This window comes from Prionailurus viverrinus, chromosome D2 (genome assembly GCF_022837055.1).
Source record: "Prionailurus viverrinus isolate Anna chromosome D2, UM_Priviv_1.0, whole genome shotgun sequence".
NCBI lineage: Eukaryota > Metazoa > Chordata > Mammalia > Carnivora > Felidae > Prionailurus > Prionailurus viverrinus.
In genome coordinates this window covers 38,495,334-38,518,884 of record NC_062571.1, presented here as the reverse complement: position 1 = coordinate 38,518,884, position 23,551 = coordinate 38,495,334, and the positions used below count along the sequence as shown (strand labels likewise).

Sequence of the window (23,551 nt, the reverse complement as noted above, 5' to 3'; positions counted from 1 at the left end):
AAAGAAGGAAGACAAAACGATGAAGAAGGAAACTTTGGAAGTGACTCGTCAGTCACTGAACGAAAAGGTCCAGGAGAATGTGTAAAAGGCATGGAAGGTGGTAGGACAGCAGCCCCCTCGAGGGGTTTTCAAGGTTCTGGAGGTTAATGGTGCTCTTGTAGGGGTGTGATAGAGCTCCCAGTTTCCCGCGGTGCCAGCAGCTGGTGGCGGTCTGCCGTCCCCCCCCTTGCTCTCAGCACTCAGCATGCCCTTCAGCCTGGAGCCCAGTTTCTGGGCCTTCGCAGGGGGCATTGGCTGGATGCCAAGTCTGCCTGTCAGCTGAGGCAGGAATCTTTTCTAGGCACTGTTCCGAGTCAGCGGGCCGGACAGGAGAAGCTCTGCTCCCGCCCCGGCTGCTCCCAGAGCTGAAACGCTCTGTTCCTTCTCCAGTTTGTCTGGCTTCTCAGACAAGACCACTCCCCACCTGGCCAGAGGAGGCCGGGTCTGTGGCCTTGGCGGTCCTGGCCTTGAGGTGCCGTTGGGAGGGTCTTATCTCCCCCATGGTCTGATGAGGCCCCTTGGGATTGACCCCGTCTCTGTCCAGCAGCCGCCTCCTGGCAGGGTCAGCCAAGGTCGGCCCTCTAGCCAGGCTGCCTCCCTAATCTCGGAACTGTCTTCATTGTGCTCAGCCGAGGAGGGGGTTCCTTTTCTTTCTGACAGACTGTGTGTTCTCTACACTGTTCCTTTCTCTTTGTTCCTCCCTCTTCACTGACCCTCTTTCCTCACTCACCCCACCTCTGCCGTTCTACCCTCTTCTCTGGAGTGCATTTTGTGGTGAAAAGAGGGCTTTGGGGGGCCTGTTAGGGTCTTTGCCTGGCTCTGGATGCTGCCCTCTCTGCAGCTTCCCCCTCCCCGAATGGCCGTGTCCACAAGGGCCTCCCTGTCTAGGGCTGCTGCCCCAGCCTCTGGCCGCTGGCTGACCAGGTCCCGTGAAGGCTCGCTGCCCTCAGGATGGGAAGGAACTGCCTGGGGCAGCTGGTCCTTGCCACTGGGAAGCTGTGGGGCACCGCTGCCTATCACAGAGGTTCTTCTAGATGACAAGTTATGTCCCAAGACCAGCCTCTCTGGCAGAGCTCCTGTCCCATAGAAAGGCCAGCTTGGTCACTCAGGCTGGCAGTGGCTTCCCGTGTCCCTGCCTTCCTGCTGTACCTCTGACTTGCAGTATTGTGGAGCTGAGCTCGGTGCGGGGGGACAGAGTGGGAGCCGCGTGTGACGGGGGGAGGAAGTACCGTTGGACAGGGAGGACAAGCAGGGGAGCGGGAGGGCGTTCCAGGAACTTAGAGGCTGTCACGTGTTGCCCAAATAGAAGAGACCAGTGTGCTCAGGGCGGGCTGCCCGCTCGGGGAACATTGCCCTCTCCCTGGACCCTGGTGAGCCTCTGCTGGGTCTTTCTTGTTGGCTTCGTGCCTGGCCCCAGTGAGTGTCTCGTGAAAGCCAGTCCCTCTCCTCCTGAGCCTGTGGCCCCATGCTCCCCCAGGGCGGACAGGAGGTACGTGTTGGGGGTGCTGTGGCAGAGTAAGACCTGGCCCTGGCAGGCACAGCACGGTGCAGAGCAGGAAGCCCTGGAGTGGCCATGGGAAACCTGGGATGGAGTTCAGCTCCTGGCTGATGGGTGGGACCCGGGACCAGTCACTTCCTGGGCCCTGAGCACCCTCATCCGAATTATCCGGGGACCGGATGAAGGGACCTCAGCTCCCAGCTCTATTGCGCTTTTAAAATACTCCTTGTTCTTCTCCCCTCTCAGTAAAACCAAGTCTTGTGCTTCTTGTCTTTCTCACATGGACACGGTGTTTGGGGAGCGAATTCATTTTGGAGATGAACAATTGGGGGAGAGGGTGGGAGCTGCCTAACACCCGGGGCTGGCCTCCAGTGTGTCACCTCAGGCCAGAGTGCAAAGACCTTTCCGTGACACCATATGGAAACACACTTCTTATATCAAACTACTAACATATAAAACACCGAGTAAAGTGTTAATTTAAGTGTTCTCGTTAAACCTACTATTTATAATAAATTCTTGACATCTTTAATAGCAGTAACCAGTTTTCAAAAAAATGGCAAACTAGACAGACTCCCAACACTGCATGAAAGTGGGGAAAATCAAAACCGAAGTGCTTTGAACTGATGTTGGGAAATGTGAGGTCTGAGCACGAGCATACCAACCACCGTGTCACTCTGGGTTAAGGTGTACTTTCTGTGCAGACTTTTTTCCAGCTTCTCCTGGGTCTGTACTCGAGAGAGGAGGGGTGATTGTGAGATGACTCCGTGTACTTTCCTTTCTTTCCTCATCCTCGTCTGTCATCTGAACCTTTGGGATCTTTTTGAACGTGTCTATCAGGGGCTGCGCGTCCGGCTCCTCTGCGGAGGGTGAGCCGTGGAGTCCTCAGAGGCCTTCTTGCTGTGTTTGTCGTCTTTATTCTTTCTGCAAAGAGGGGAGGATTCCCGGCACAGACATCAGTGCCTGCCTCTTGTGTCCTGTTTGTACTTTGCTTCTGAAAGCCCTTGAGCCGAAGTGGGATTCCTCCTGCAGTAGATGCTCACTGTGTCCTTTGTCGTTTTCCCTGTGTTTTCTAAGGGTTAGAGAGACGCAGAGGGAGCTTTCTACACGAGAGCTTCCAGGCATTTGACTTGAAACTGTAGCAGAGCATGTAATGCTTTGAGGAGGTGTCAAGATGCAAATGTTTCAGATTTTGGCTTTTTAAACAAACTGAGAGACGCAGGATTTCACCAGCAAAGATGCTGGTATATGTTCAGATTTAAAAATAACTCCGTGTGCCGGAGCATAAAAACCAGTCTTGCAGACACAGAGGGTTGGGAATTATCATGATCGACGTCTACACCCTTCACTGCAGTCAGTCCTCGTGTCGTTATGTTTTGACAGGAGAGCTCTTGAGAGACACATGATGTGCGATGTGAGCCTTGCGAGTGGCAGGGGGGAGGAGCCTGGAGCAAGCACTCCAGGGGAGGCATTCCACCTGCGCCACTGAGACCTCGGCCACACCGCACAGGGGCTGGGGTTCTGGTCCAGGCTCTGCTCTGTGGGGCTGGGAGAGTTTGGACTGGACCCTACCTAATGTCACTAGGCGTCTTGAGTATGGCTGTGGGACATGGAGTCACCGGGGGTGCAGGTGCATGCAGGGGTGTGTTGGGATGGGCTCAGGCTAGGATCCCATGTTTCCCTCCATCCAGCTCCTGAGGGTTCAGCCCAGCCCCTACACCGGCTGGAGGGTGCTTCTCACCCGAAGGCTCACTAACTGCCCCGTCTGCTTGCCCCTTGACCCCACCAGATGAAAGACACGGTGACAATGGATGCTGGGAGAGCCAACAAGGAGGCTGAAATCCTTCGAAAGCAATGCAAGGCTCTGTGCCAGGAACTGAAGGAAGCCCTCCAGGAGGCGGATGTGGCCAAGTGCCGGCGGGACTGGGCCTTCCAGGAGCGGGATAAGATCGTGGCGGAACGGGACAGCATCCGGTACGGGGAGCCCCTGGGCTGGTGTGGGCTCTCATCTCTCCACCATGCTCTGGGTCTCTGGGGATGATCAGAGTCACTTGCCACATGTCCAGGTAAGGTGGGAGTGACCGTCGTTCCTCCCTTCTCACCTGAGGTGGTGCCCCAGCCTTGCTTCACAGCGTTAGAAGTGTCTGCTGCAACCTAGATGTCTGCATGTGCGTGGAGACTGGATGAGACCCTCCCCCTGCCATGAGGTGGCACAAAGACAGGGTTTTCTCTTAGGGGACTTCTGATGAAATGGACATATCAAAAATGCACTCTTTTAGTTGGTATTCTTTGGGCACCTGCTGTGTGCCAGGATGGTGGGTCCCTCATACAAGGACACCCTGGGACTCCCGGACAAGTGTGGTGCCCTTGAGGGGCCAGCGCTGTGGGGGCCACGGCAGCTTTGTCGGACAGGGCAGCAAGGGAGGGACACAGTTAGAATGGTAAATTCCAGGGTCACAGTTAGAACTGTGATGGGGGCTTGCAGGGCACTGGGGGAACTGGTGTGGAGTCTCCCCAGAAAGCATGAGCTTGAACTGAAGCTCGAGTGGAGGTTTTCCAGGTGGAGGAGGGGGATGGGTGTTACAACCTGAGGAAACATGAACAAAGGTGTGTGGTTTGCTCAGGGCAGGGATATGCTCGTGGACTTGGGGGAGTCCCAGGAGAGGTGGCTGATGGGGTTCCTGAGGACAGGCTGTAAGGGCCTCGAAAGGGAAGCCCAGGAGCGTAGCCTTAATTCTTGGCAGGGGTAGAGCCACGAGGGGCTGTGGTGGTGCTGGTGGTGATTTGGTCATTGAGAATTTGCGAACGATCCCTGCGGTTGGAGACTGACGTCTACCCAGGCTGCTCAGGAGATGAGGGTTCAGGATTGGAGGGATTGGGGGCCATGGAGAGATGGGGACCAGCCGTTAGGTGCCATCCTATGACAGGATGCAGTTCTGGAGGTGACCCAGAGCACGCGCTCCCTGGCTGCCAGGTCACCTATCCCTACCTTCTCTGAATGGCTGAGGTGGTGCTGGGGCCCCAGGAGCCACGCATCCTTTGGTGGGGGAGTTGTCAGGCCTGCACTTTGCACTCACCTGCACAGAGACTGCACAGGGCTGCAGAGACGATGGAGACATGATTGCTGTCCGAGTGGGGGGCTCAGTCTAGTTGTAGGGTGGGGGACAGCTCTAGCAAGGCCTGCATGGGGGTAGTTATGAGGCATGTGGTAGGTGATGGGATAGCAGGGCCTGCCCGGTGGGCTGCGGCTGGGGCTGGGGGTGGGCATTCACCCAGGCACGTTGAGGGCAAAGCAGTGGGAAGAGCAATGGATGTTCAGAACCCATTACCCAATAACTGCGGAGGTGTCTCCTTCCTGGTCCTCAGCGTCTTCTCTGTCCCTGGATGGGGTTGGCCTGGGTGGTCTCCTGTCCAGATTTTCCAGCACTCCTGTGCATTTGGAGGCAAGGCAGGCACCTGGGGTGTCTGGGGGATAGGCCGTGAATCCTCTGCACCCTTGCCCTCACGGTGACCTTGGCCTCTGCCCTGTCTGCCAGGACGCTCTGTGACAACCTAAGGCGGGAGCGGGACCGGGCGGTGAGCGAGCTGGCCGAGGCCCTGCGCAGCCTGGATGACACTCGCAAACAGAAGAATGACGTCAGCCGGGAGCTCAAGGAGCTCAAGTATGTTGGGGCAGGTGCCTGCGTGGGGGGACAGGGTGGGCACCTGCCTGGGGGTGTAGGGGCCCCTCTGCGGGCAGGGCAGGGCTGACTGTGCCTTACTCTGTCAGCCTGTAGAATGGGTCCGAATGCCACCTCCATGCTGAGAGGTGATTAGACATTCTTAGGCCATCACAGAAGATGGCAGCCCTTTTGTGAGCACACGGAGACAGACTTTGCACATCGTGTGCAAAGGTACATAGGAAGGAAACTCTCTGTTCAGAGGCAGTGCATTTGGGGACAGGCATGCATGTACTGTCCATTCATTCATTCATTTGTTCCCTTTCTACCTCATTCATTCACCACCTCTAGGATTTACTAAGCGCCTGCTGTGTATGGGCCAGGCCTGTGGGAGGCCCTGGGGGAGGCCCTGGGGGAGCGGAACAGAGGACCAGGTCTCCGTCTGTGGGGCTCACAGCACACAGGAGAGACAGACCACCATTCACTAGTCCGTTCTGCCTGTGTCGTGCAGATGCCCATGTGAGAGGGACTGGGGTGTCAGGCAGCCTCCCCTCGGTTATAGCACTGCACCCAGGGCTGTGATTCAGGACATGGTGACCCTGAGCAATGGACTGAAAATACAAAGATCAAAGTTAAAAGGAGAGATTGGCAGAACCCAGGAGCTGTCACTGTAGGGTAGAACGAGGCTGTCCTGAGAAGCAGTGGCTGTCTGTTCTGAGAAACTTGCTCAGCTGATAGAGCGGTATAGGGTGGTGAGGAGCATGAGTGTGAGTGTGCAAGCCTCGCTTGCTCGAGCAACGCCTTTCACACGGAGTGACAGCTTTCCCTCCCTCCCCATTCAGTAACCTCTAACATGAGCCAACAAGCTTTAGTTATTAGATGAAAACCCAGAACCTCTTGGGCTTGAGTACTCTAAAGAAAATCTCAGGGGCTAAGAGGCAAAGTGAAGCACTCTCTCCAGAGACCCACCTTGGGTCTAGCAAGTGATGGAATCAAATTAAGGTAAAGCCTGGCCCCTGGGGGCTTGAGCTCGGGAGAAAGTTTTGCATTTTAATTGCCTGGAGCTTCTAAGGAAGTCAAATTCCACTTGTTGTTCTGCACGTTTGAATTTGCACCTCCTCTTTGTTAAGCTTTCTAACTGGTGCTGCTGCTCAGGGACCCCCAGTCTGCAGAGGCAGCAGACATGCCCCGGCGGATGAGAGATGAGCAGGTGCAGTGAGCATTAAACACAGAGCTTCAGGCTGCACAGGGCTAGTGGGGGTCGTGTCCAGGGAAGAAGGCTTTGGGGCTCTGCCTTGAGGCTGGGTGGCATTCTGGAGCCGGCCAGTGAGAGCACAGCCCAGACAGAGATGTGGACCTGCAAGCCTGTCCATTTGAGAAGGAACCAGAAGGAGGTCATGAGTATGCCTCAGAGCCCAGTAGGCAGTACCGATGAACTGTAAAGGCTGGGTGTGGGTTTTAGGACAAAGGGTGTCAGGTGCAAGTTCCTGGGGGATAGTACAAAGTTTCTGAGTCTTTTTTCATCTCTTAACTGGGTCTTTCTTGGAGCTTAAGTGTTTGTATATTGGTCAAATCCAGCTTACTGATTTTTAATTTCTAATTTTTTAATTTTGTTGTTATGTTTTTATTTATTTTGAGAGAGAGAGAGAGTAGGAAAGGGGCAGAGAGAGAGGGGAAGAGAAAATGCCAAGCAGGCTCCACGCTGTCAGTGCTGAGCCAGACTCGGGGCTCAATCTCATGAACTGTGACATCATGACCTGAGTCGAAATCAAGGGTTGGATGCTTAACTGACTAAGCCACTCAGGTGCCCCAATTTTTAATTTTTAATTGAGTGTATGATGTCTAAGGACCCTTAATGCTTCATCTCAAAGATTTTCTCTTGTATTTTCCTTTTAAACGTGTTACAGCTTTATTTTATACATTTCAATGTGTGATACGTTTTGAGTTAATTTTTCTGTAAGATGTGATGTGTAGATTGGGGCTCAGTTTTTTTTGCCATGGGTGTGCAGGCGTTCCAGCGTCACTGATCAAACGCTTTCTTCTGCTGAAGTATTTTAGTACCTCTCATACTTTGTGGGGGTGTTTCTGGATTCTTCATTCTGTCCCAGTGATCTCTGTGTCTATCTTCCTGCAAATCTGCAATGTCTCAATTACTGTAGCTATAAAAAAAAGTCTTAAAATCGAGTAGAGTGATTCCTCCCACTTAATTTTTCATTTTCAGAATTGTTTCAGCTATTCTGATTCCTTACCTTTCTCTCCCTGTGTGTTTTAGAATAATCTTGTCTGTATCCACAAAAAAGTGTTGCTGGCATTTCTCAAGGAATTGCATTAAACCCTGGGTTAAGTTTGGGAAGACTTTGATTGTTTTTTGAGTAAACCTCCATGAAAATGCCTTGATAGCTAAGAAGCCTTGGCGTGTGGCTCCAGATTTATTGGGAAGCTGGCATGGAGTGTGAGAGGGAGAGGAACCTCCTTTGGCTCTCACGGTGGCCTTCCTGCCTTCTGAGCTGTGACTTGGGTGGGATGTGATGCCTCCCTGGGGACCATCGTCATAGCTCTTTCTGTTCCTAGGGAGCAGATGGAATCCCAGCTGGAGAAGGAGGCTCGGTTCCGGCAGCTGATGGCGCACAGCTCCCACGACTCGGCCATCGACACAGATTCCATGGAGTGGGAAACGGAAATTGTGGAGTTCGAAAGGGAGACGGTGAGCTGCCCTGATGTCTTTACTCCCTTTGAATGGGGGTGGGAGAGGATGCCCCCCTTGTGGGGTTCCCCCATTTCTCGGCTGTCAGTTTGGGGCTTCGGCTTTTCTTGCCAGGGTGCGTGCATCCTTTCCCTGCCCTTGTCCAAGCTGGGTTGTGACAGGTTGGTGTCCGTGGCCCCTCCAGCCACGGCTGGAGACAGTGCATGGAGGGCAGAGGGCAGAGCAGGGCTCTTCTGTAGGGACGTGTGTCTGCAGTAGCTGCAAGGGGCACATGGCAGCTGCTCCGGGCTTCATCCTGTGGTCCGAGTGCCCCATCAGACATGGTGAAGGAGCAGTCCTCACAGAGAAGCAAGTGGCTTGAGGTTTCAGAGTGAAATGTTTCTAATCACTGCTTTATAAAGTGTGTGGCTACTGCTCTTTTGACAGGAGGATATTGACTTGAAGGCACTTGGGTTCGATATGGCAGAAGGTGTGAATGAGCCTTGTTTGCCGGGGGACTGTGGGATATTTGTCACTAAAGTGGACAAAGGAAGCATTGCTGATGGCCGCTTACGGTAAGAGTGGAGGAGGCCCAGGCTCTGGAGGGAAGGGGGACCCTCTGACCCAATGCAAGGGACCCAGGGAGTCAGGTGGCTGTTAAGTGAGTGCACCCCAGGGTCTGGGGGACTCGAAGGCTCAACTGCTAACATTACCCTTAAAGGAGACTCTGTGACTCATGTGACTCTTGGGTCTGGCCTTTCCACAGGCCCCAGGTGCTGCCCTTCACTTTTCTAGGTAGGAAAAGGCTCAGGCAGTATGGGTGAGAGTTTAGGATGTGCGTTGCATGCCCATGCCATGAAATAGCAACGAGAATAAACTACCGTTTGCTAAGTGCTGGTTTAGGCCCCTTGTATAATCAATTCGTTAATTTTTAAAATCCAGTGAGGTAGGTCTGTACTCTGCTATTGGCCCCATTTTACAGATGAGGACACCGAGGTGTGGAGGCGCTAGGTCACACTGCTAGTAAGTGGTAGGGCCAGGATTGGCACCCAAGCAGCCTGGCCCCAGCATCTGTGAGTGTAGCCATTTGAGCCTGCTGAAGAGGAGATCTTTCTGAATGTGTGTGCGGGGCAACTGCTTTCTGGCACTCATCTCCTCAGACTAGAGCGGTGGGGCCTGCCCACTGGTCCCAAGGCCTAAGCAGGTGCTGACCTGGCTGTGCCCCTCCTCAGGGTCAATGACTGGCTGCTGAGAATCAACGATGTGGACCTCATCAACAAGGACAAGAAGCAGGCCATCAAGGCCCTCCTCAACGGGGAGGGGGCCATTAACATGGTCGTGCGGCGGAGGAAGTCCCTGGGCGGGAAGGTGGTCACACCACTGCACATCAACCTGAATGGACAGAAAGGTAGTGGGCCTGCCAAAGTGCACAGAGCACCTCAGATGGCGGGGCAGACCCCTTTTTTGTGCAGAGGGGATGTTTCTGAGTTACTGATGCCGTTAAATGCAGTGCATGTGCATCCCTGGCTGGGGGCCACCCGGGTCCTGGGTCTTGCCGGTCTCTGGGTGTTTGATTCACCAGACCAGACGTCACTGAGCTTCCGGGTGGTCTGACCTGGCCCGGGTGTTGGGACGGGCAGGTCGCAGTCTGCGAATGTTCCCTTCTGAAGGGAATGTTGCCTCCTGAAGACAAGGTGGGAGGACCAGAGGGCCCTGTGACCGGCGTGGGGGTTAACTGGATATTGCCCATGTCTGCCCTGTGGTTCACAGACAGCGGCATCTGTCTGGAGAATGGAGTATATGCTGCTGCCGTGATGCCTGGAAGCCCGGCTGCCAAAGAGGGGTCCCTCGCCGTGGGAGACAGGATTGTGGCGGTAAGCCTCAGGGCCGGGCTGTCTGCCCCACATGGAGAGTAGATGCGATTTGAGAGATTGAACAGGAAGTAACGAACAGAGATTTTATGTTAACCTTGTTCGTTAAATGGGAACAAACTTTTTTTTTTCTCATAGTGTGTTTCCATTGATAGTAGACAATCAGGAAATAGAAACTTTAGGAAGAAAATAAGAATCCTAATTGCTACCACCTATAGATAACCTTTATGAACATTTTAAATGTATTTTTCTGTAGCCTTTATTCTGCACATGAATCTGTATTTAGGTCAGTTTAAAGAAGATATCATCTGCGTGTGATTTTTTTTTTTTTTTTTAAATTTTTTTTTTTTTTCAACGTTTATTTATTTTTGGGGCAGAGAGAGACAGAGCATGAACGGGCGAAGGGCAGAGAGAGAGACACAGAATCGGAAACAGGCTCCAGGCTCTGAGCCAGCTCAGAGCCCGATGCGGGGCTCGAACTCACAGACCGTGAGATCGTGACCTGGCTGAAGTCGGACGCTTAACCGACTGCGCCACCCAGGCGCCCCATGCGTGTGATTTTTAAAAAAATCTTATTAAATATTATGTCCATTACTTTTTTTATTACCAAAGTAAGACTTATGTGCCATTAAATAAGCAATACAGAAATGTAGAAAGTGGTAGTCCCCTCTTTTCCTTTTAATCCTGCTCCTAGAGATATTCTTTGCCCCCACTTGCAAGATGTGCTCCCAGCAGACCGTATATCTCTTACAGATCTATATACACAGATAAAGATTTCTGGTGTTTGTTTGCTTTTTTTTTTTTTTTTTTTTAATTTTTAATGTTTATTTATTTTTGAGAGACTGAGAAACAGCACTAGTTGGGGAGGGGCAGAGAGGGAGACACAGAATCTGAAGCAGGCTCTAGGTTCCGTGCTGTTGGCACAGAACCCGACATGGGGCTTGAACTCATGAGCTGTGAGATCATGACCTGGGCTGAAGTCAGATGTTTAACCAACTGAGCCACCCAGGCACCCCAGGTTTTTGTTTGCTTTTTAAGCAAATCATTTTGCGATTCCACATCATGGATACCAAATTGATCCTCATTACTTTTATCTATCTCATGGTATTCAGTTGTGCGGTAGTTTAAAGCATGCCCCTGTTGTGGACAGATACATTGTTTTGAGTTTCTGCCATTGCAAACCACCCTGCCATGAACTTTACCTGTGTGCACAGACCTTTGGGGGACCCCCAGTGGCATCCCTGGTGGTCAAATCCCAGAATGCTGTAAGATTACGAAGTCTAATTTAGTATTTCTGACTAACTCATTAAGATCGAAGACACACACACACACAATCCCAGCTGTATAAAAGATGCATATGATGATAACATTTTTCTCTGGTTCTAGACTCCTCATCTACCAGTTCCCATTATTCTGTTTTCTTCCAGAAATATTCAAAACATTTATATCTCCCTCTTTTTTCTTTTGTTTTCTCTTTTGTTTTCTTCTCCTTTTTCTTTCTCTTCCCTTCCCTTCCCTTCCCTTCCCTTCCCTTCCCTTCCCTTCCCCTAACCCTAACCCTAACCCTAACCCTAACCCTAACCCTAACCCTTCTGTTCCCTCTTCCCAGGTGTGATCATAATATTCTCACTTGCTAACCTCATTTTTTGTTTCCCACAGCGTGCCCTGGAGATTCTTCTGCATTTACATCTTTAGATCTGCCTAGGTCATTTCAGTAACTGCATATTCCTTAGGGCCAGCTGCTCAAGCCATTAACCAGCAGACAGGACACCTTTGCAATGCAGCAAGGCTGTTGCTCCGTCCCTCCATGGGGGCCCATGGGGTGAATTCCTGGGTGGGGGATTGCCGGATCAGTGGGCATAAGCAGTTAGCATTTGACATGATCTTTTCCCATGTGGTCAAGGAGATCGTGGCCTTTTTGATCCCACCTGCAGTGTGTGGGGGAGTGCATTGCTTTGCATCTTTGCCAGTGTTTTTCAGATTTGGGGGGATGCCAGAATTTAAAAGCAAGATGGCCATTGTGAAAAATGATAAGATGTGGAAAAATTATGAAGAAAGAAACCAACCAAATTAATCCACCACTCCAAAATAATCACTCTGCCTATTTTTTTAACTTTTGATTTTGAAATGATTACAGAAATACTTCAGTTACGATATTAAATAAATAGTATTAAAAACTCAATAAAGTGGTGAAGATAGTGCAGGCGGGTCCTATGTATGCTTCATGCAGTTTTCCCTCATGGTTATGTTTTGCACGACTATATAATATCAAAACCAGGTGATTGATATTGGAACCGTGTGTGTTTATTTCCATGTCATTTTATTATCATGATTTAAGTGGCAAAAAATTTGAGCTACAGAGCTGTTCCACCGGAACAAAGATTTCCCTCCTGTTACCCCTTTATAGGAACATCCACAACCCTGCTCTCCACACCCCCCATACATAACACCTGGCAGTTAATTTGCTCTCCATCTGTATAATTCTGTCATCTCAAGGACATTATAGAAGTCAGTATGTGGCCTTTGAGATGGGCTGTTCCACCCAGCATGGTGCCATGAGATCCATCAGGTGGCTGGGGGCCCCGTCAGTGTGTCCCTGTTGTGCTGAGCAGTATCGCATGGTCTGGTGGCACCCCAGTCTAACCGTTCACGGTTGCACATACGTGTGTCTTAAAGATTGGGACACATCTGAGAGAAATGGGGTCAGAGGTTCAGGTCTAAGGGATTGTGAGAATCTTTGTGAACAGTTCACAAAGGCCTTTCACAGCATGATCTCATCTTCGGTCTCCTCCCGCCCTAGGGGGCAGGCATGTTCATCTTCCACTCTGTACGTGAAGGAGTTCTGAGCCGTGGTCCTTTGTCACACAGCAGGCAGCAGTGGAGCCTGGTTGATCCCCCAGGATGCTTGGTGTTCTGGTCCCAGTCAGACAAGCACGAGAGTGCTTGCCCCGAGCGCAATGCCCCGAAAGTGATTGTAAGGCTGCGTCTTTTCTTTGCCTCGGAAGCCGCTAAACTGGATTCCTCAGGCCTTCATCAGGGAGGGCCTGTCTCTCCTTTGCTGACTCCAGGCTTGGGCACCACTTGTATAGAATCAGGCCCACTGTCCAGAATGGGCTGGCAGAGACCCTGAGCTGGGGGTGGGCCTGACAAAGCTCTATGTTTGGCCCTAGATCAATGGCATTGCCCTGGACAACAAATCTCTGAATGAGTGTGAATCTCTGCTACGTAGCTGCCAGGACTCCCTGACCCTCTCCCTCCTGAAGGTAAGGGCCCCTGCCCCACACCAGCTGCTCTCATCGGCTGCGGGGCAGGCAAAACCTCAGCTCCATACACCCGAGCTGCTGCTCTGCATCCCTGAGATCCTTGTATAAAGGGTATTGATTTACAGAGTGCAGGATGTGCATGAACCCTGATCCTGGTCTCAAAACAAAAATGGGGCGACTGAGTGGCTGAGTCAGGCATCCAACTCTTGATTTCAGCTCAGGTCATGATCTCATGGTTTGTGGGTTCGAGTCCCGCATGGGGCTCTGTGCTGCAGCACAGAGCCTGCCTGGGATTCTCTCTCTCCCTCTCTCTGTGTCTCTTCTCTGTTCTCTCTCTCAAAATAAACTTAAAAAGAATTTTGTTAAACAAAAACAAAACAAGACAGCTATGAAGGACATTTTGAGGACAGTGGGGGACATTCAAATCTGGACTAAATAATTAGATGATCTTAGGAACTTGATTTTCCTGGGTACAGTGATGGCATTGGGGTTTATAGAGGCAAATGGCCTTATTTAGGGGACATGCTAAGGTTGTTAGGGGTGGGATGTCATATTTGTCACTTTCAAATGTTCTGCAGTATGGATAGATACAGTTTGGTAAAATACTATTGAATCTAAATGGTGGGTTTATGGACATTTGTTGTACTTTTCTCTCAACTTTTCTGCATCGTTGAAAAGATTTATAATAGAGATTGAGAAAAGTGGGCCCATCCACTTCACTGAGAGATGTTTTTAAAAATTAATTATCTTAAAATTAATAGACTTTTTTGGAGCAGTTTCAGGTTTATAGAAAAATTGAGCTAGTACAGAGAGTTCTCATATTCAACCCTTCTGCTTCCCCTGTTAGCATCTTGCATTAATGGGGTTCATTTGTTGCAATTGATGAATTATGATGAATTGATGTATATATGACATATATATTTTAAACGTTTATTTATTTTTTTGAGAAACAGAGTGAGTGGGGGAGGAGCAGAGAGACAGGGAGACACAGAATCTGAAGCAGGCTCCAGGCTCTGAGCTGTCAGCACAGAGCCCAATGCAGGGCTCAAACTCATGAACCATGAGATCATGACCTGAGCCGAAGTTGGACGCTTAACTGACTGAGCCACCCAGATGCCCCATCGATGAGCCAATATTAATATAATAGTATTTTTTTTAAGTTTATTTTTTTTTAGTAATCTCTACACCCAATGTGGGGCTGGAACTTATGACCCTGAGATCAAGAGTTACATGCTCCACCGACAGAGCCAGCCAGGCGCCTCTGTAATAGTATTAAAGTCCATAGCTGAAATGAGGAGTCACTCTTGGTGTTGTACATTCTGTGGGTTTGGACATGTGTGTCCACATCATAGTATCATAGAGAATAGTTTCACTGCCCTAAAAATCTTCTGTGTTCCTCCTAGTGCTCCCTTCCTTCCCACCCCGCCCCCCCCAGCCCAGCCCCTGCAACCACTGATTTTTATACCATCTCCGTAGTTTTGCCTTGTCCAGGATGTCATATTGCTGGAATCACACAGTATGTAGCCTCTTTGGATTGGCTTCTTCTGCTTAGTAATATGTATTTGAGTTTGCCCCATGTCTTCTCATGCCTTGGTAGCTCATTTCTTTTTATTGCTGAATAATTTAAAATCATGTGAATGTGCTACACAATATAGATTTTTAGTAACGAATCCTTTTTCATTTGACAATTAAAAGAGAAATACAGGCAGGGCACTGCGCAGGCAAACTGCAGATAGCGCTCCAAGTCCCTCTCTCCTGCGGGTTCACGGCCGGGCCAGGAGAGAGCGCCGGTCAGGGAGAGGTGTGCGTGTGCATGCGCCTGGCGCTAGCGGTCTCTGGGGTGTGTGTGGCCCCTGCGGGGACGGCGTTCGGTGGCAGCACCGGGCTCGGCGGTCTTACCCGCTATTTCTCACTCCCTGTAACCCCCACACAGGTGTTCCCTCAGAGCTCCTCGTGGAGTGGCCAGAACATCTTCGAGAACATCAAGGACTCTGATAAGATGCTGAGCATCCGAGCCCACGGCACTGAGGTACAGGCCCAGAATAAACGGAGTCTGTTGCAGCACAATAACTCCACGCAGACGGACATCTTCTATGCGGACAGGCTGGAGGAGAGAAGGGAGCCGGGCCCCCCAGGAGGCAGCAGCTCTTTCCTGCACAAGCCGTTCCCTGCGGGACCCTTTCCCGTCTCCCCCCAGGCCTGTCCCAGCGCGTCCGAGCGCAGCCTCAGCTCCTTCCGCTCAGACACCTCCGGGGAGCGTGGCTACGGGCTGGTGGATGTGCGCAGCCGGCGACCGCTGCTGCCCTTCGACACAGAGGGGGGCCCCTGCGAGGCGGCAGAGGCCCCCCTGGATAAGACAGAACCTGAGAGCTCCGGCAGCGGTGGGACCTGGCCCAAGGCTGTGCTCGGCTCCGCGGCAGGGCCCGAGAAGCTCTCTGTTTATAAGAAACCAAAGCAAAGAAAGTCTATCTTTGACCCTAACACTTTCAAACGCCCCCAGACTCCCCCCAAAATTGACTACCTGCTCCCAGGCCCTGGGTCTGCTCACTCTCCCCAGACCTCTAAGAGGGTGGGGCCTCTGACGCCCCCAAAACCTCCCAGGAGGAGCGACTCCATTAAGTTCCAGCACAGACTGGAAACCAGTTCAGAGTCTGAGGCTACTCTGGTCGGCAGCTCCCCGTCTGCCAGCCCCCCGAGCGCACTGCCCCCTGGCATGGACCCTGGGGAACTCACGCACACCTCACCCCCTCGCAAGGCCAGAGTCCGCATTGCTTCCAGCTACTACCCTGAAGGGGACGGGGACTCCTCCTATCTGCCTGCCAAGAAGTCCTGTGACGGGGACCTCACCTCCCAGAAGATGGACGAGCTGGGGCAGAAGCGCCGTCGTCCAAAGTCAGCTCCCAGCTTCCGGCCCAAGCTGGCTCCAGTAGTGATTCCTGCTCAGTTCCTGGAGGTAGAGCTCAATCCTGGGGTGGGGGTGAAGGCGTGGGGAGGGGCCCTGAACCGGTGTCCCCAGCTTCATGTTCAGCCCTGGCTCCTTTGCCTTTGTTCTAAGCACCTATTCCAGGATGGGGTGCCTGGTGGGTGCCATGAGAAGGAGCCCTCCTTAGGAGATTGGAAAGTAACGTAGGGGGCGTGCATGTTAGTGGCCATATGATGCCAAGACAGGAACACTTTCTTGGGTGTGGTGTTTGATTTGCTTTTCCAACAAGAAGCTTTTGAACTGCACAACAAAAGCGAGTGACATGGCCCTGCCTGGAAGGGTCTTGGGAGCCAAGACAGCACTTGTGAGTCTGTCGCCGGCAGCAGGAGGCGGTGGCCAGCTTCTTTGTGTGGGTATTGTAGTCATTTTCAGATGGGAGCGATTGCTGTGAGCTGGAGAACAGATCCATGCCACTCTCTGCGGACAAAGACCCTGGCACAGGCATGCATGTTTTGAGGAGCTGTCACATCTGTGCCAGAGGCACCTGTGCATTCCACCTCCTGCACATTATTTGTTTACTTGAGAGAATGGATTCTTTCTCTGGGGTTTTCTTCCAGTGTAGTTTTGAAGGAGGTTCTTCCCTTCTAGGTGTGTAAGGCAACATGAATGAGCAGTGACCTCTCCCAACTGTCCCATCATGTGTCCGAGTGGGAGAGCTAGTACGTAGGGGACAGACTTGCAGATGCCTGTACATTTCCATTTCCAGCCACTGTCTCTCATCTTTGGCCCTGTAGGAGCAGAAGTGTGTCCCGGCCGGTGGAGAACTCTGCCCAGAGCTTCAGGAATGGTCCCCTTACTCACCAGGGCACCCCAGCAGGCACAGCAACCCCCCATTCTACCCTGGCAGGGTGTCTGTGGGTGAGTTGTTGGGGCTGGGGAGGAGGGTCCATGGTGGGCTCGCAGGGCCCTGTATGAGATCTGTATGAGCATTCTCCCAGGGAGAGTGGAATCAGTCATGTCAAGATGCTGCTGTGTGTCCTCAGCCCTGAGGTCCAAAGATCTAGCAATGACTTCCCCTCTCTGAGATGTTTAATCTTCTATCAGGGACATTTCTTAGCTTTTCAGACCACCTCCCCATAGCAGCTTGGGAAATAGGAAGCCATAAAGTGAGTTCTCTCATTTTACAGATGCAGAAAGCCAATAGTTTGCACAGGTCTGGGGCAGGCTGGGTGCTTTGGGGCGATTGTTCTTACCCAGTCCATTTCTAGGTACTGTTCCCCGGAGTATGACCCCGAGCACCACTGTGAGCTCCATCCTGAGGAACCCCATCTACACTGTGCGTAGCCACAGGGTCGGCCCATGCAGCTCTCCGCCTGTGCCCAGAGAGGTTGGCCCCCAGGGTTTGCACCCCAGGTATGTGAAGTCACCCCCCACTTACCTGCACGCCAGCCGGCCAAATCTGTGTGCACAAAAAGCTACTGGTGCACAGAGTAGCCCATGGGCAGAGAAGCGTCCCTGCCAAGCTGAGAAGGGGCTGGTTAGAGCAGCGCTGGGACCCCAGGAGGAGTGAACTTTAAGGGTGCTCTCTTCATTCACCAACAAGAAGCTTGAAAAGACATTTAAAGGGCGCCTGTGTGGCTTAGTCAGTTAAGCATTCACCTTCCCCTCAGGTCGTAATCTCATGGTTCATGGGTTCAAGCCCCACATCGGGCTCTCTGCTGTCAGCACAGAGCCTGCTTTGGATCATCTGTACCCCCCTCTCTCTCTGCCCCTCCCCTGCTGGTTCTCTGTCTGGCTGTCTGTCTGTCTGTCTGTCTCTCTCTCTCTCTCTCTCTCTGTAAAAAAAAGAAAAGGCATTTAAAGAGAGAGTGATGGCAGCTGGTGCTTAAGTGCTCACATGCCAGGCACTGTGCCAGACCATTTAAACCTCGTCTCTTTTGGGGTGCCTGGGTGGCTCAGTAGGTTAGGCGTCCGACTTCAGCTCAGGTCATGATCTCACGGTTCATGAGTTCGAACCCCGCGTTGGGCTCTGTGCTGACAGCCCAGAGCCTGGAGCCTGCTTCGGATTCTGTGTCTCCCTGTCTTTCTGCCGTTCCCCCGCTCGCACTCTGTCTCTGTATCTCTCAAAAAGAAATAAACGTTAAAAAAAAAAATTAAAAAGAAAACAAACAAACCTCATCTCTTGTAATTGCCACAGTGACCTTGTGAGCTAAGGACTGTTGTTGTCTCTGGTGTATAGATGAGGAGACTGAGCCTTAAAAAGTGAATGGACTGGCTCAGGGTCACCCATTCCTTCATTCGGTTGTTTGACAGGTTTTAATTTTGCACCTACTATGTGGCATGGACTGTACTAGTTCCAGGAGACTATACAGTGGAGGACTAAACCAGTGAGCTTCTTTTCATGTGGCCTTTATGTTGGCGTGTGGGAGGCAGAGAGAAAAATGAACAGAGTGATACCAGGTGATGTTGAGTAGCTCTGAAGACTGCAAAACGGAGCGACCAGCTAGGCTGTGACTTGGAAGAGGGTGGACAGTTAGATTGGGTGGGTGGGAGGGCCCTGTGGTGGGGGCAGAGTGGGAATGCTACCGGGATCCAGAGGCTGAGATGAGGTCAGCTACATAAGACCTGGGTGGGGTCTCCAGGAAGGAGGGCCGTAGGAGCCACAGCCCAGGCACCTGGGAACAGTGCAGTAGGCTGGCACAGAGTGGGGAGCTTGGCACGGGTACAGTGAATCAGGAGAAGAGCACAGGTTATAGGGCACAGATCCTGTAGAGCCTGTAGCCATGATGCAACGTTTGGAGTTTTTCCTAGTTTAGGCTTTAGGCTGGAAAGAGAGATGGTCTCGTTACATAGCTAGAAAAGGACACTGTTGGGCCTGATTGGAGGCCCCTGATATGGGTGATACCTGGGCTCTCTGCCCTCCAGCGTCCTAGGCAGCTGTCCTGAGTGAGGTATATAGGTTCCTCTCCAAGGTCCTTGGTGCCCATCCAGCCTCCCCCACCCATCCTGGAGGAGAGACACCACTTCTCTGGGCACAGACAGGATTTTGAGCCTGTTTTTTCCCGGTAGAGCCCAGTCCTGGTCCAGGGCTAAAGTGAGTATGCCACTCCTCTACCTTCACAGCCCTTTCTCTGTAGGCAGGACCCTCGCTGGGTGCCGCCTCTGGGTATGGCAGTCTGTTGTCCCCAGCTAATGGCAGGTGGCTTCTGGGCCTCCCTTCTGTGGGCTCAGGGATGTGTTGGGCCAGGCCCGCTGCTTGTTTCTCCCCAGCGGCTGGGTCTGGTCCTGGTCTTCTCCTGATGCCTCACCTGTCTGCTTCTCTTGCAGCGTCCAGCACCAGGGACGCCTGAGCCTGGATCTGAGCCACAGGACTGGCAGCGACTACTCAGAGATGAGAACCTCTCATGGGTCCAACTCTCTGCCCTCCAGCGCCCGCCTTGGTAACTGTGCCACTGGAACCTTCTCACCTTAGTGGGGCCTGTTTTCCTCTCTGCCTGCATCCTTGTGGCCAGGCCTCCCGGTGGCCTGCCCCCATGGGCCCTTCTCTGCTCCTGGGGCTGAGGTTGGCTCCACATTGCACTCAGAGTCATCTCCCTTAGCCTTCTGTGTCTTTTAGGCCTTCCCTAGCAGCCACGTGGTTGTTCCAGGTGACCCATGGCCCACGAGCCTTGCTCTCTGTCCCTGAGCCTGTCAGCGATTCTGGGGGTTTGTATCACTGCTCACTTGTGGGAAATGGAACCCAGAGAGAGAGACTGGCAGTTCCCTCACATAGGCATTCCGGTGGTGTTGCTTCCAGCCATGTGGGGTGGAGACAAGCAGTCCCCTCTGTCACTTGGGTTACTGTCCTTGTCCAGGGCTAGGAGTGAGATTTGTGGGATTCTGCTCTGGAGCAGTCCAGGCCCGCAGTTTACTCAAATACTGGGTGTTAATATCTGCTTTCCTAGACCGTTTCACATTTAGCCACCCTCAGGGGTAAGTAGCAGGGCCTGCTTTGCATTTGTCCTGACTGTGCCTCTTTCCTAACTACTGAAGGGGTGGTGAAGGAGCAAGGGGTGGTGTTAAATCACAGCCCTGAAGTTTTGTCCCCTTGTGGAACCACAGGGTCTTCGAGCAACTTGCAGTTCAAGGCGGAACGCATTAAAATCCCTTCGACACCAAGATACCCACGGTCTGTTGTGGGCTCCGACAGAGGTGAGGACTCAGCATTCCCCTCCTCTCCTGCTAGCTGATTCCAGCCTCATTGTGTGCGATGTCTGGGTGCAGCGGGCAACCTCCTCCTCATCCCAGCCAGTGTGTGCATGCCTCAGGCCTGGTGACACGGGGGATAGAGAGGCCACGCAGAGCCCAGCACCTAAATTCGAGACCATGTGGTGTGGCCATGGTGTGGAGCCAACCATGTGCCTGGATCACGTCTCCCTCTTGGTCTCAGCTACAGGAGAACGGAGATGTGAGACTGCGGCCCGAATTACTTTGCACCTCTCCCGGCAGGTTCGTTGTCACATTCTGAGTGCAGCACGCCTCCCCAGTCACCCCTGAACATCGACACCCTGTCCTCATGTAGCCAGTCCCAGACCTCAGCCTCCACGTTGCCCAGGATTGCTGTCAACCCCGCGGCCCTCGGGGAACGGAGAAAGGACCGGTGAGTGGGACTGGGCATCCGTGCCATGGGCATGGCAGTGGGCGGTGTGTCCCCGCAGGGGGCGGGGCTTGTTGGGAGAGGCAGCAGGTGTGGGAGGGTTCTGACAGGGTCGATCCCAGGGCCAGGCTGCTTTGGGTCGCCTAGCATTCTCTGGTGTGTTGCCCCAAAGCTTCACCAGGAAGTCCTGCCACGGAGTGCCAAGAGCGGGCAGGTATGCGTAGGGGGCAAAGTGAGGGGCAGATAGGCTGCTTCCACTGAGTGTCCACAAGAGGTGGTAAGCTGCAGCAAGTGATACTGGACCACCTGGTGGTGATGATGCAGTGGCACCATTCACTGCTTCCCTGGCCCTTGATGAAACACTTCCGTGTCACAAGTCAGGAAATGCTCACAGTGACCCCATGAGCATCATTATCACCGTCGTCATCATTATTGGCTCTGTTTTACAGATAAGGAACTTGAGGCCAGAGGTTGGAGTGACGGGTCTGTGGTCACGTGATTGGTGGCCAGCCCACCTCTATTAGAATCAGGTCCCATCCTTACTCTTTGCTTTTTGGCCTCAGGACACACCTGCATCGCTTGCCCCCTCATTCCCAGGCTTTTTTTTTAAATTAAGTAATTAATTTATTTTGAGAGAGAGAGAGAGAGAGAGAGAAAGAGTGCTCATGCACATTTGAGCAGGGGAGGGGCAGAGGCAGAGGGAGAGAGAATCCCAAGCAGGCTCCGCACTGTCAGCGCAGAATCCGACTTGGGGCTCGATCTCACGAACTGTGTGAGATCATGACTTGAGCCGAAATCTAGAGTCAGACGCTTAACCGATTGAGCCACCGGGTGGCCCCCACTGAGCTTTTTATTGTGAAATAAAATATACACAGAAGAAAATATACATAAAGCACAGAAGTATAGCTTAGCCATTTATTGGTTTATTGTAAAATGCTGGCCAATCGGCTGAGGTTTCAGGTTAACTTAAGGCTGGTATCAGTCCAGACATGCTTCCTCTGAGGGGTCCCTCACTCCCCCCACAAGCTCTGCACACCTCACCCAACTCTCTTTTTCTTCACAGTAGAATTTACCAGGTCATACTTATAGTGAAGAGGTCCTATCCAGATCCTAAACCTTCAGAAGATCTGATCAAACTCAAACTTGGCTTTATTGAATCACTTAAAAGCAACAGAGCCACTCTCGTTCCCCTCAAATCCAAAATGCTGAGGGCGCTTGTCACTGTGAGCCTCGGAAGAGACCCTGCAGGGTGGGCCCAGCATTAGGAAAGTCCTTTGACTTGAAAATCTGAATTTGTAAGACAACCTAACAAGTAACCTAAGAACCTGGCACATACTAACTGGAGCACAGAAGTATACCTAAACGCCAACGCACCTCGGCCCACAGAAGAAGCATGTACGGTTCATGTGGGAGTGTCCCGCCCACATACACAGGAGTACTAACCTGCACTAAGTCCTGGGTCTGGTGGGTGGTTTTACCTAAGTCCAGCTTAGGTCACTGAGAAACTAGGTGACAACTGAAGTGAGTTCCCTGGAAGCAGAAAGGGCCTTGTCACCTGTAGTCGGGTATCCCCTCAGTTCCTGTAGCGTACGGAGAACTGGGCACTGCTCTGGGGAGAGAAAAGTGTCCACATTCCTGCCTGCACGGTGCTCTAGTTGGAGGCATGAGATTTAGCATGTGTAGCCTGACTGAAGAAAAAGCAGCCTCTTTCCCCTGATTCTAAAGTGCATTATCCTATAACTTCTTATTATAGAAAATGGGGAGAATAGAAAAGTGGAAGAGAAGTCACATATAATCTCCTCAACTGAAGATTCGGTTGCTGTTTCCCTTCTGTTAAGTGTGTGATGTACATTGTTTAAAGGCATGTTTTATTTGTATTTTCCATACAGAAATACTTGCTTCAAAGTATTTGTTATATCGTTAAGTATGCTTTGTTAATCTCTTTCACAACGCAGCCTTATTCTGAGAAAACTCTTGTGCCTACTGTAAGAAACTTAGATCATTAAGGGGATGAAAAAGTAAGGATCACCTCAAGTCCCTCACTTAGAGGTGCCATTGTTAGCATCTTGGTAGGGTCCTTCATAGAGACGTCTCCATGCGTGAGGAGACACGTGTACATGTACAGGTTTATGTAAATAGGATTACACCCACCTGTGTGCTCATGCAGTGTCTTCTCTGTCTTTCTGTGTCGGCAAATCCTGACTCATCGTTCATAATGGCTTTGTGCCTTCTGTTACATGGCTCTTACCTCCTGCTTTTTCGAGATAGAAGTATGTTTTGGAGGTGGAACACAGGAAGGGTGATCAGCAGGGGATGAGGAGCCCAGACCAGAAACGAGATCTGCCCGCACCTGCTGTGCTGTCCTCCGAGGCTGGCTGGGGGTGTGAGGATGGTGTGGTGGCTGCTGGATAAGGGTTCTTATAACTCCAGACTGCTGGTGCTCTGATATGTGTTGCGTCTGGAAGTGACCACGGGTGCAAGCCAGGGACTGAGGTGTCTGAGCTGCAGGGTCAGGGAGGGCATTGCGGCTGGGTGAGTTTGGGAGGAGGAGAGGGCAGGGAAGGTGAAGGGATGAGTCAAGAAGGATTGTGATCTCAGATCGCCAGAGGACTGAGCCCTGGGCCGTGGGGTCCCAGCCCGAGGCCCGCTGTGCTGGAGAGACTACTGTGCCTCTAGGTGGCAGGGGTAGGGTGGCTCAGTGGCCTGCCGGTCTGTCTGGCAGTCTGTCACGGTCTGTGAGTCTGCCCCCACCCACGTGCTCTGGAGGGGAGCCCAAGGACGTGGTTCTCCAGCTGGCTCCTCCCTGGACCTTTGGCTGCGGTTTTGTCCCGAGAGGAAGAGCTTAGGACAGCACAGTCCTCATGGGATGATTTGGCATCACCTGGCCATCTTTCTCTCTGTTAGGTTCCAGGCGTCTGTCATCCTTCTCTGAGCATCCCTCTTTTCTTTCTAACTTTTTGCACCTTCCAGATGTCTTCACCA

At 52.1% G+C, this 23,551-nt stretch overlaps 1 protein-coding gene across 3 annotated transcripts in view; it reads left to right on the top strand.

Annotated features, from left to right (window-relative positions):
• Positions 1-23,551, top strand: part of DLG5 (discs large MAGUK scaffold protein 5) — a 127,497-nt gene that overhangs the window by 80,459 nt on the left and 23,487 nt on the right. For 2 of the 3 annotated variants that reach the window (XM_047825586.1, XM_047825585.1), the window contains 13 exons: positions 3,324-3,508; positions 5,071-5,196; positions 7,765-7,897; positions 8,324-8,451; positions 9,109-9,284; positions 9,647-9,750; positions 12,918-13,010; positions 14,944-15,963; positions 16,728-16,851; positions 17,202-17,346; positions 19,261-19,373; positions 20,035-20,124; positions 20,422-20,572. In XM_047825586.1, the coding sequence (XP_047681542.1) occupies positions 3,324-3,508; positions 5,071-5,196; positions 7,765-7,897; positions 8,324-8,451; positions 9,109-9,284; positions 9,647-9,750; positions 12,918-13,010; positions 14,944-15,963; positions 16,728-16,851; positions 17,202-17,346; positions 19,261-19,373; positions 20,035-20,124; positions 20,422-20,572 (2,588 nt within the window). The remainder of the gene's footprint in view (positions 1-3,323; positions 3,509-5,070; positions 5,197-7,764; positions 7,898-8,323; positions 8,452-9,108; positions 9,285-9,646; positions 9,751-12,917; positions 13,011-14,943; positions 15,964-16,727; positions 16,852-17,201; positions 17,347-19,260; positions 19,374-20,034; positions 20,125-20,421; positions 20,573-23,551) is intronic. The other variant, XM_047825587.1, reaches the window with a different exon arrangement.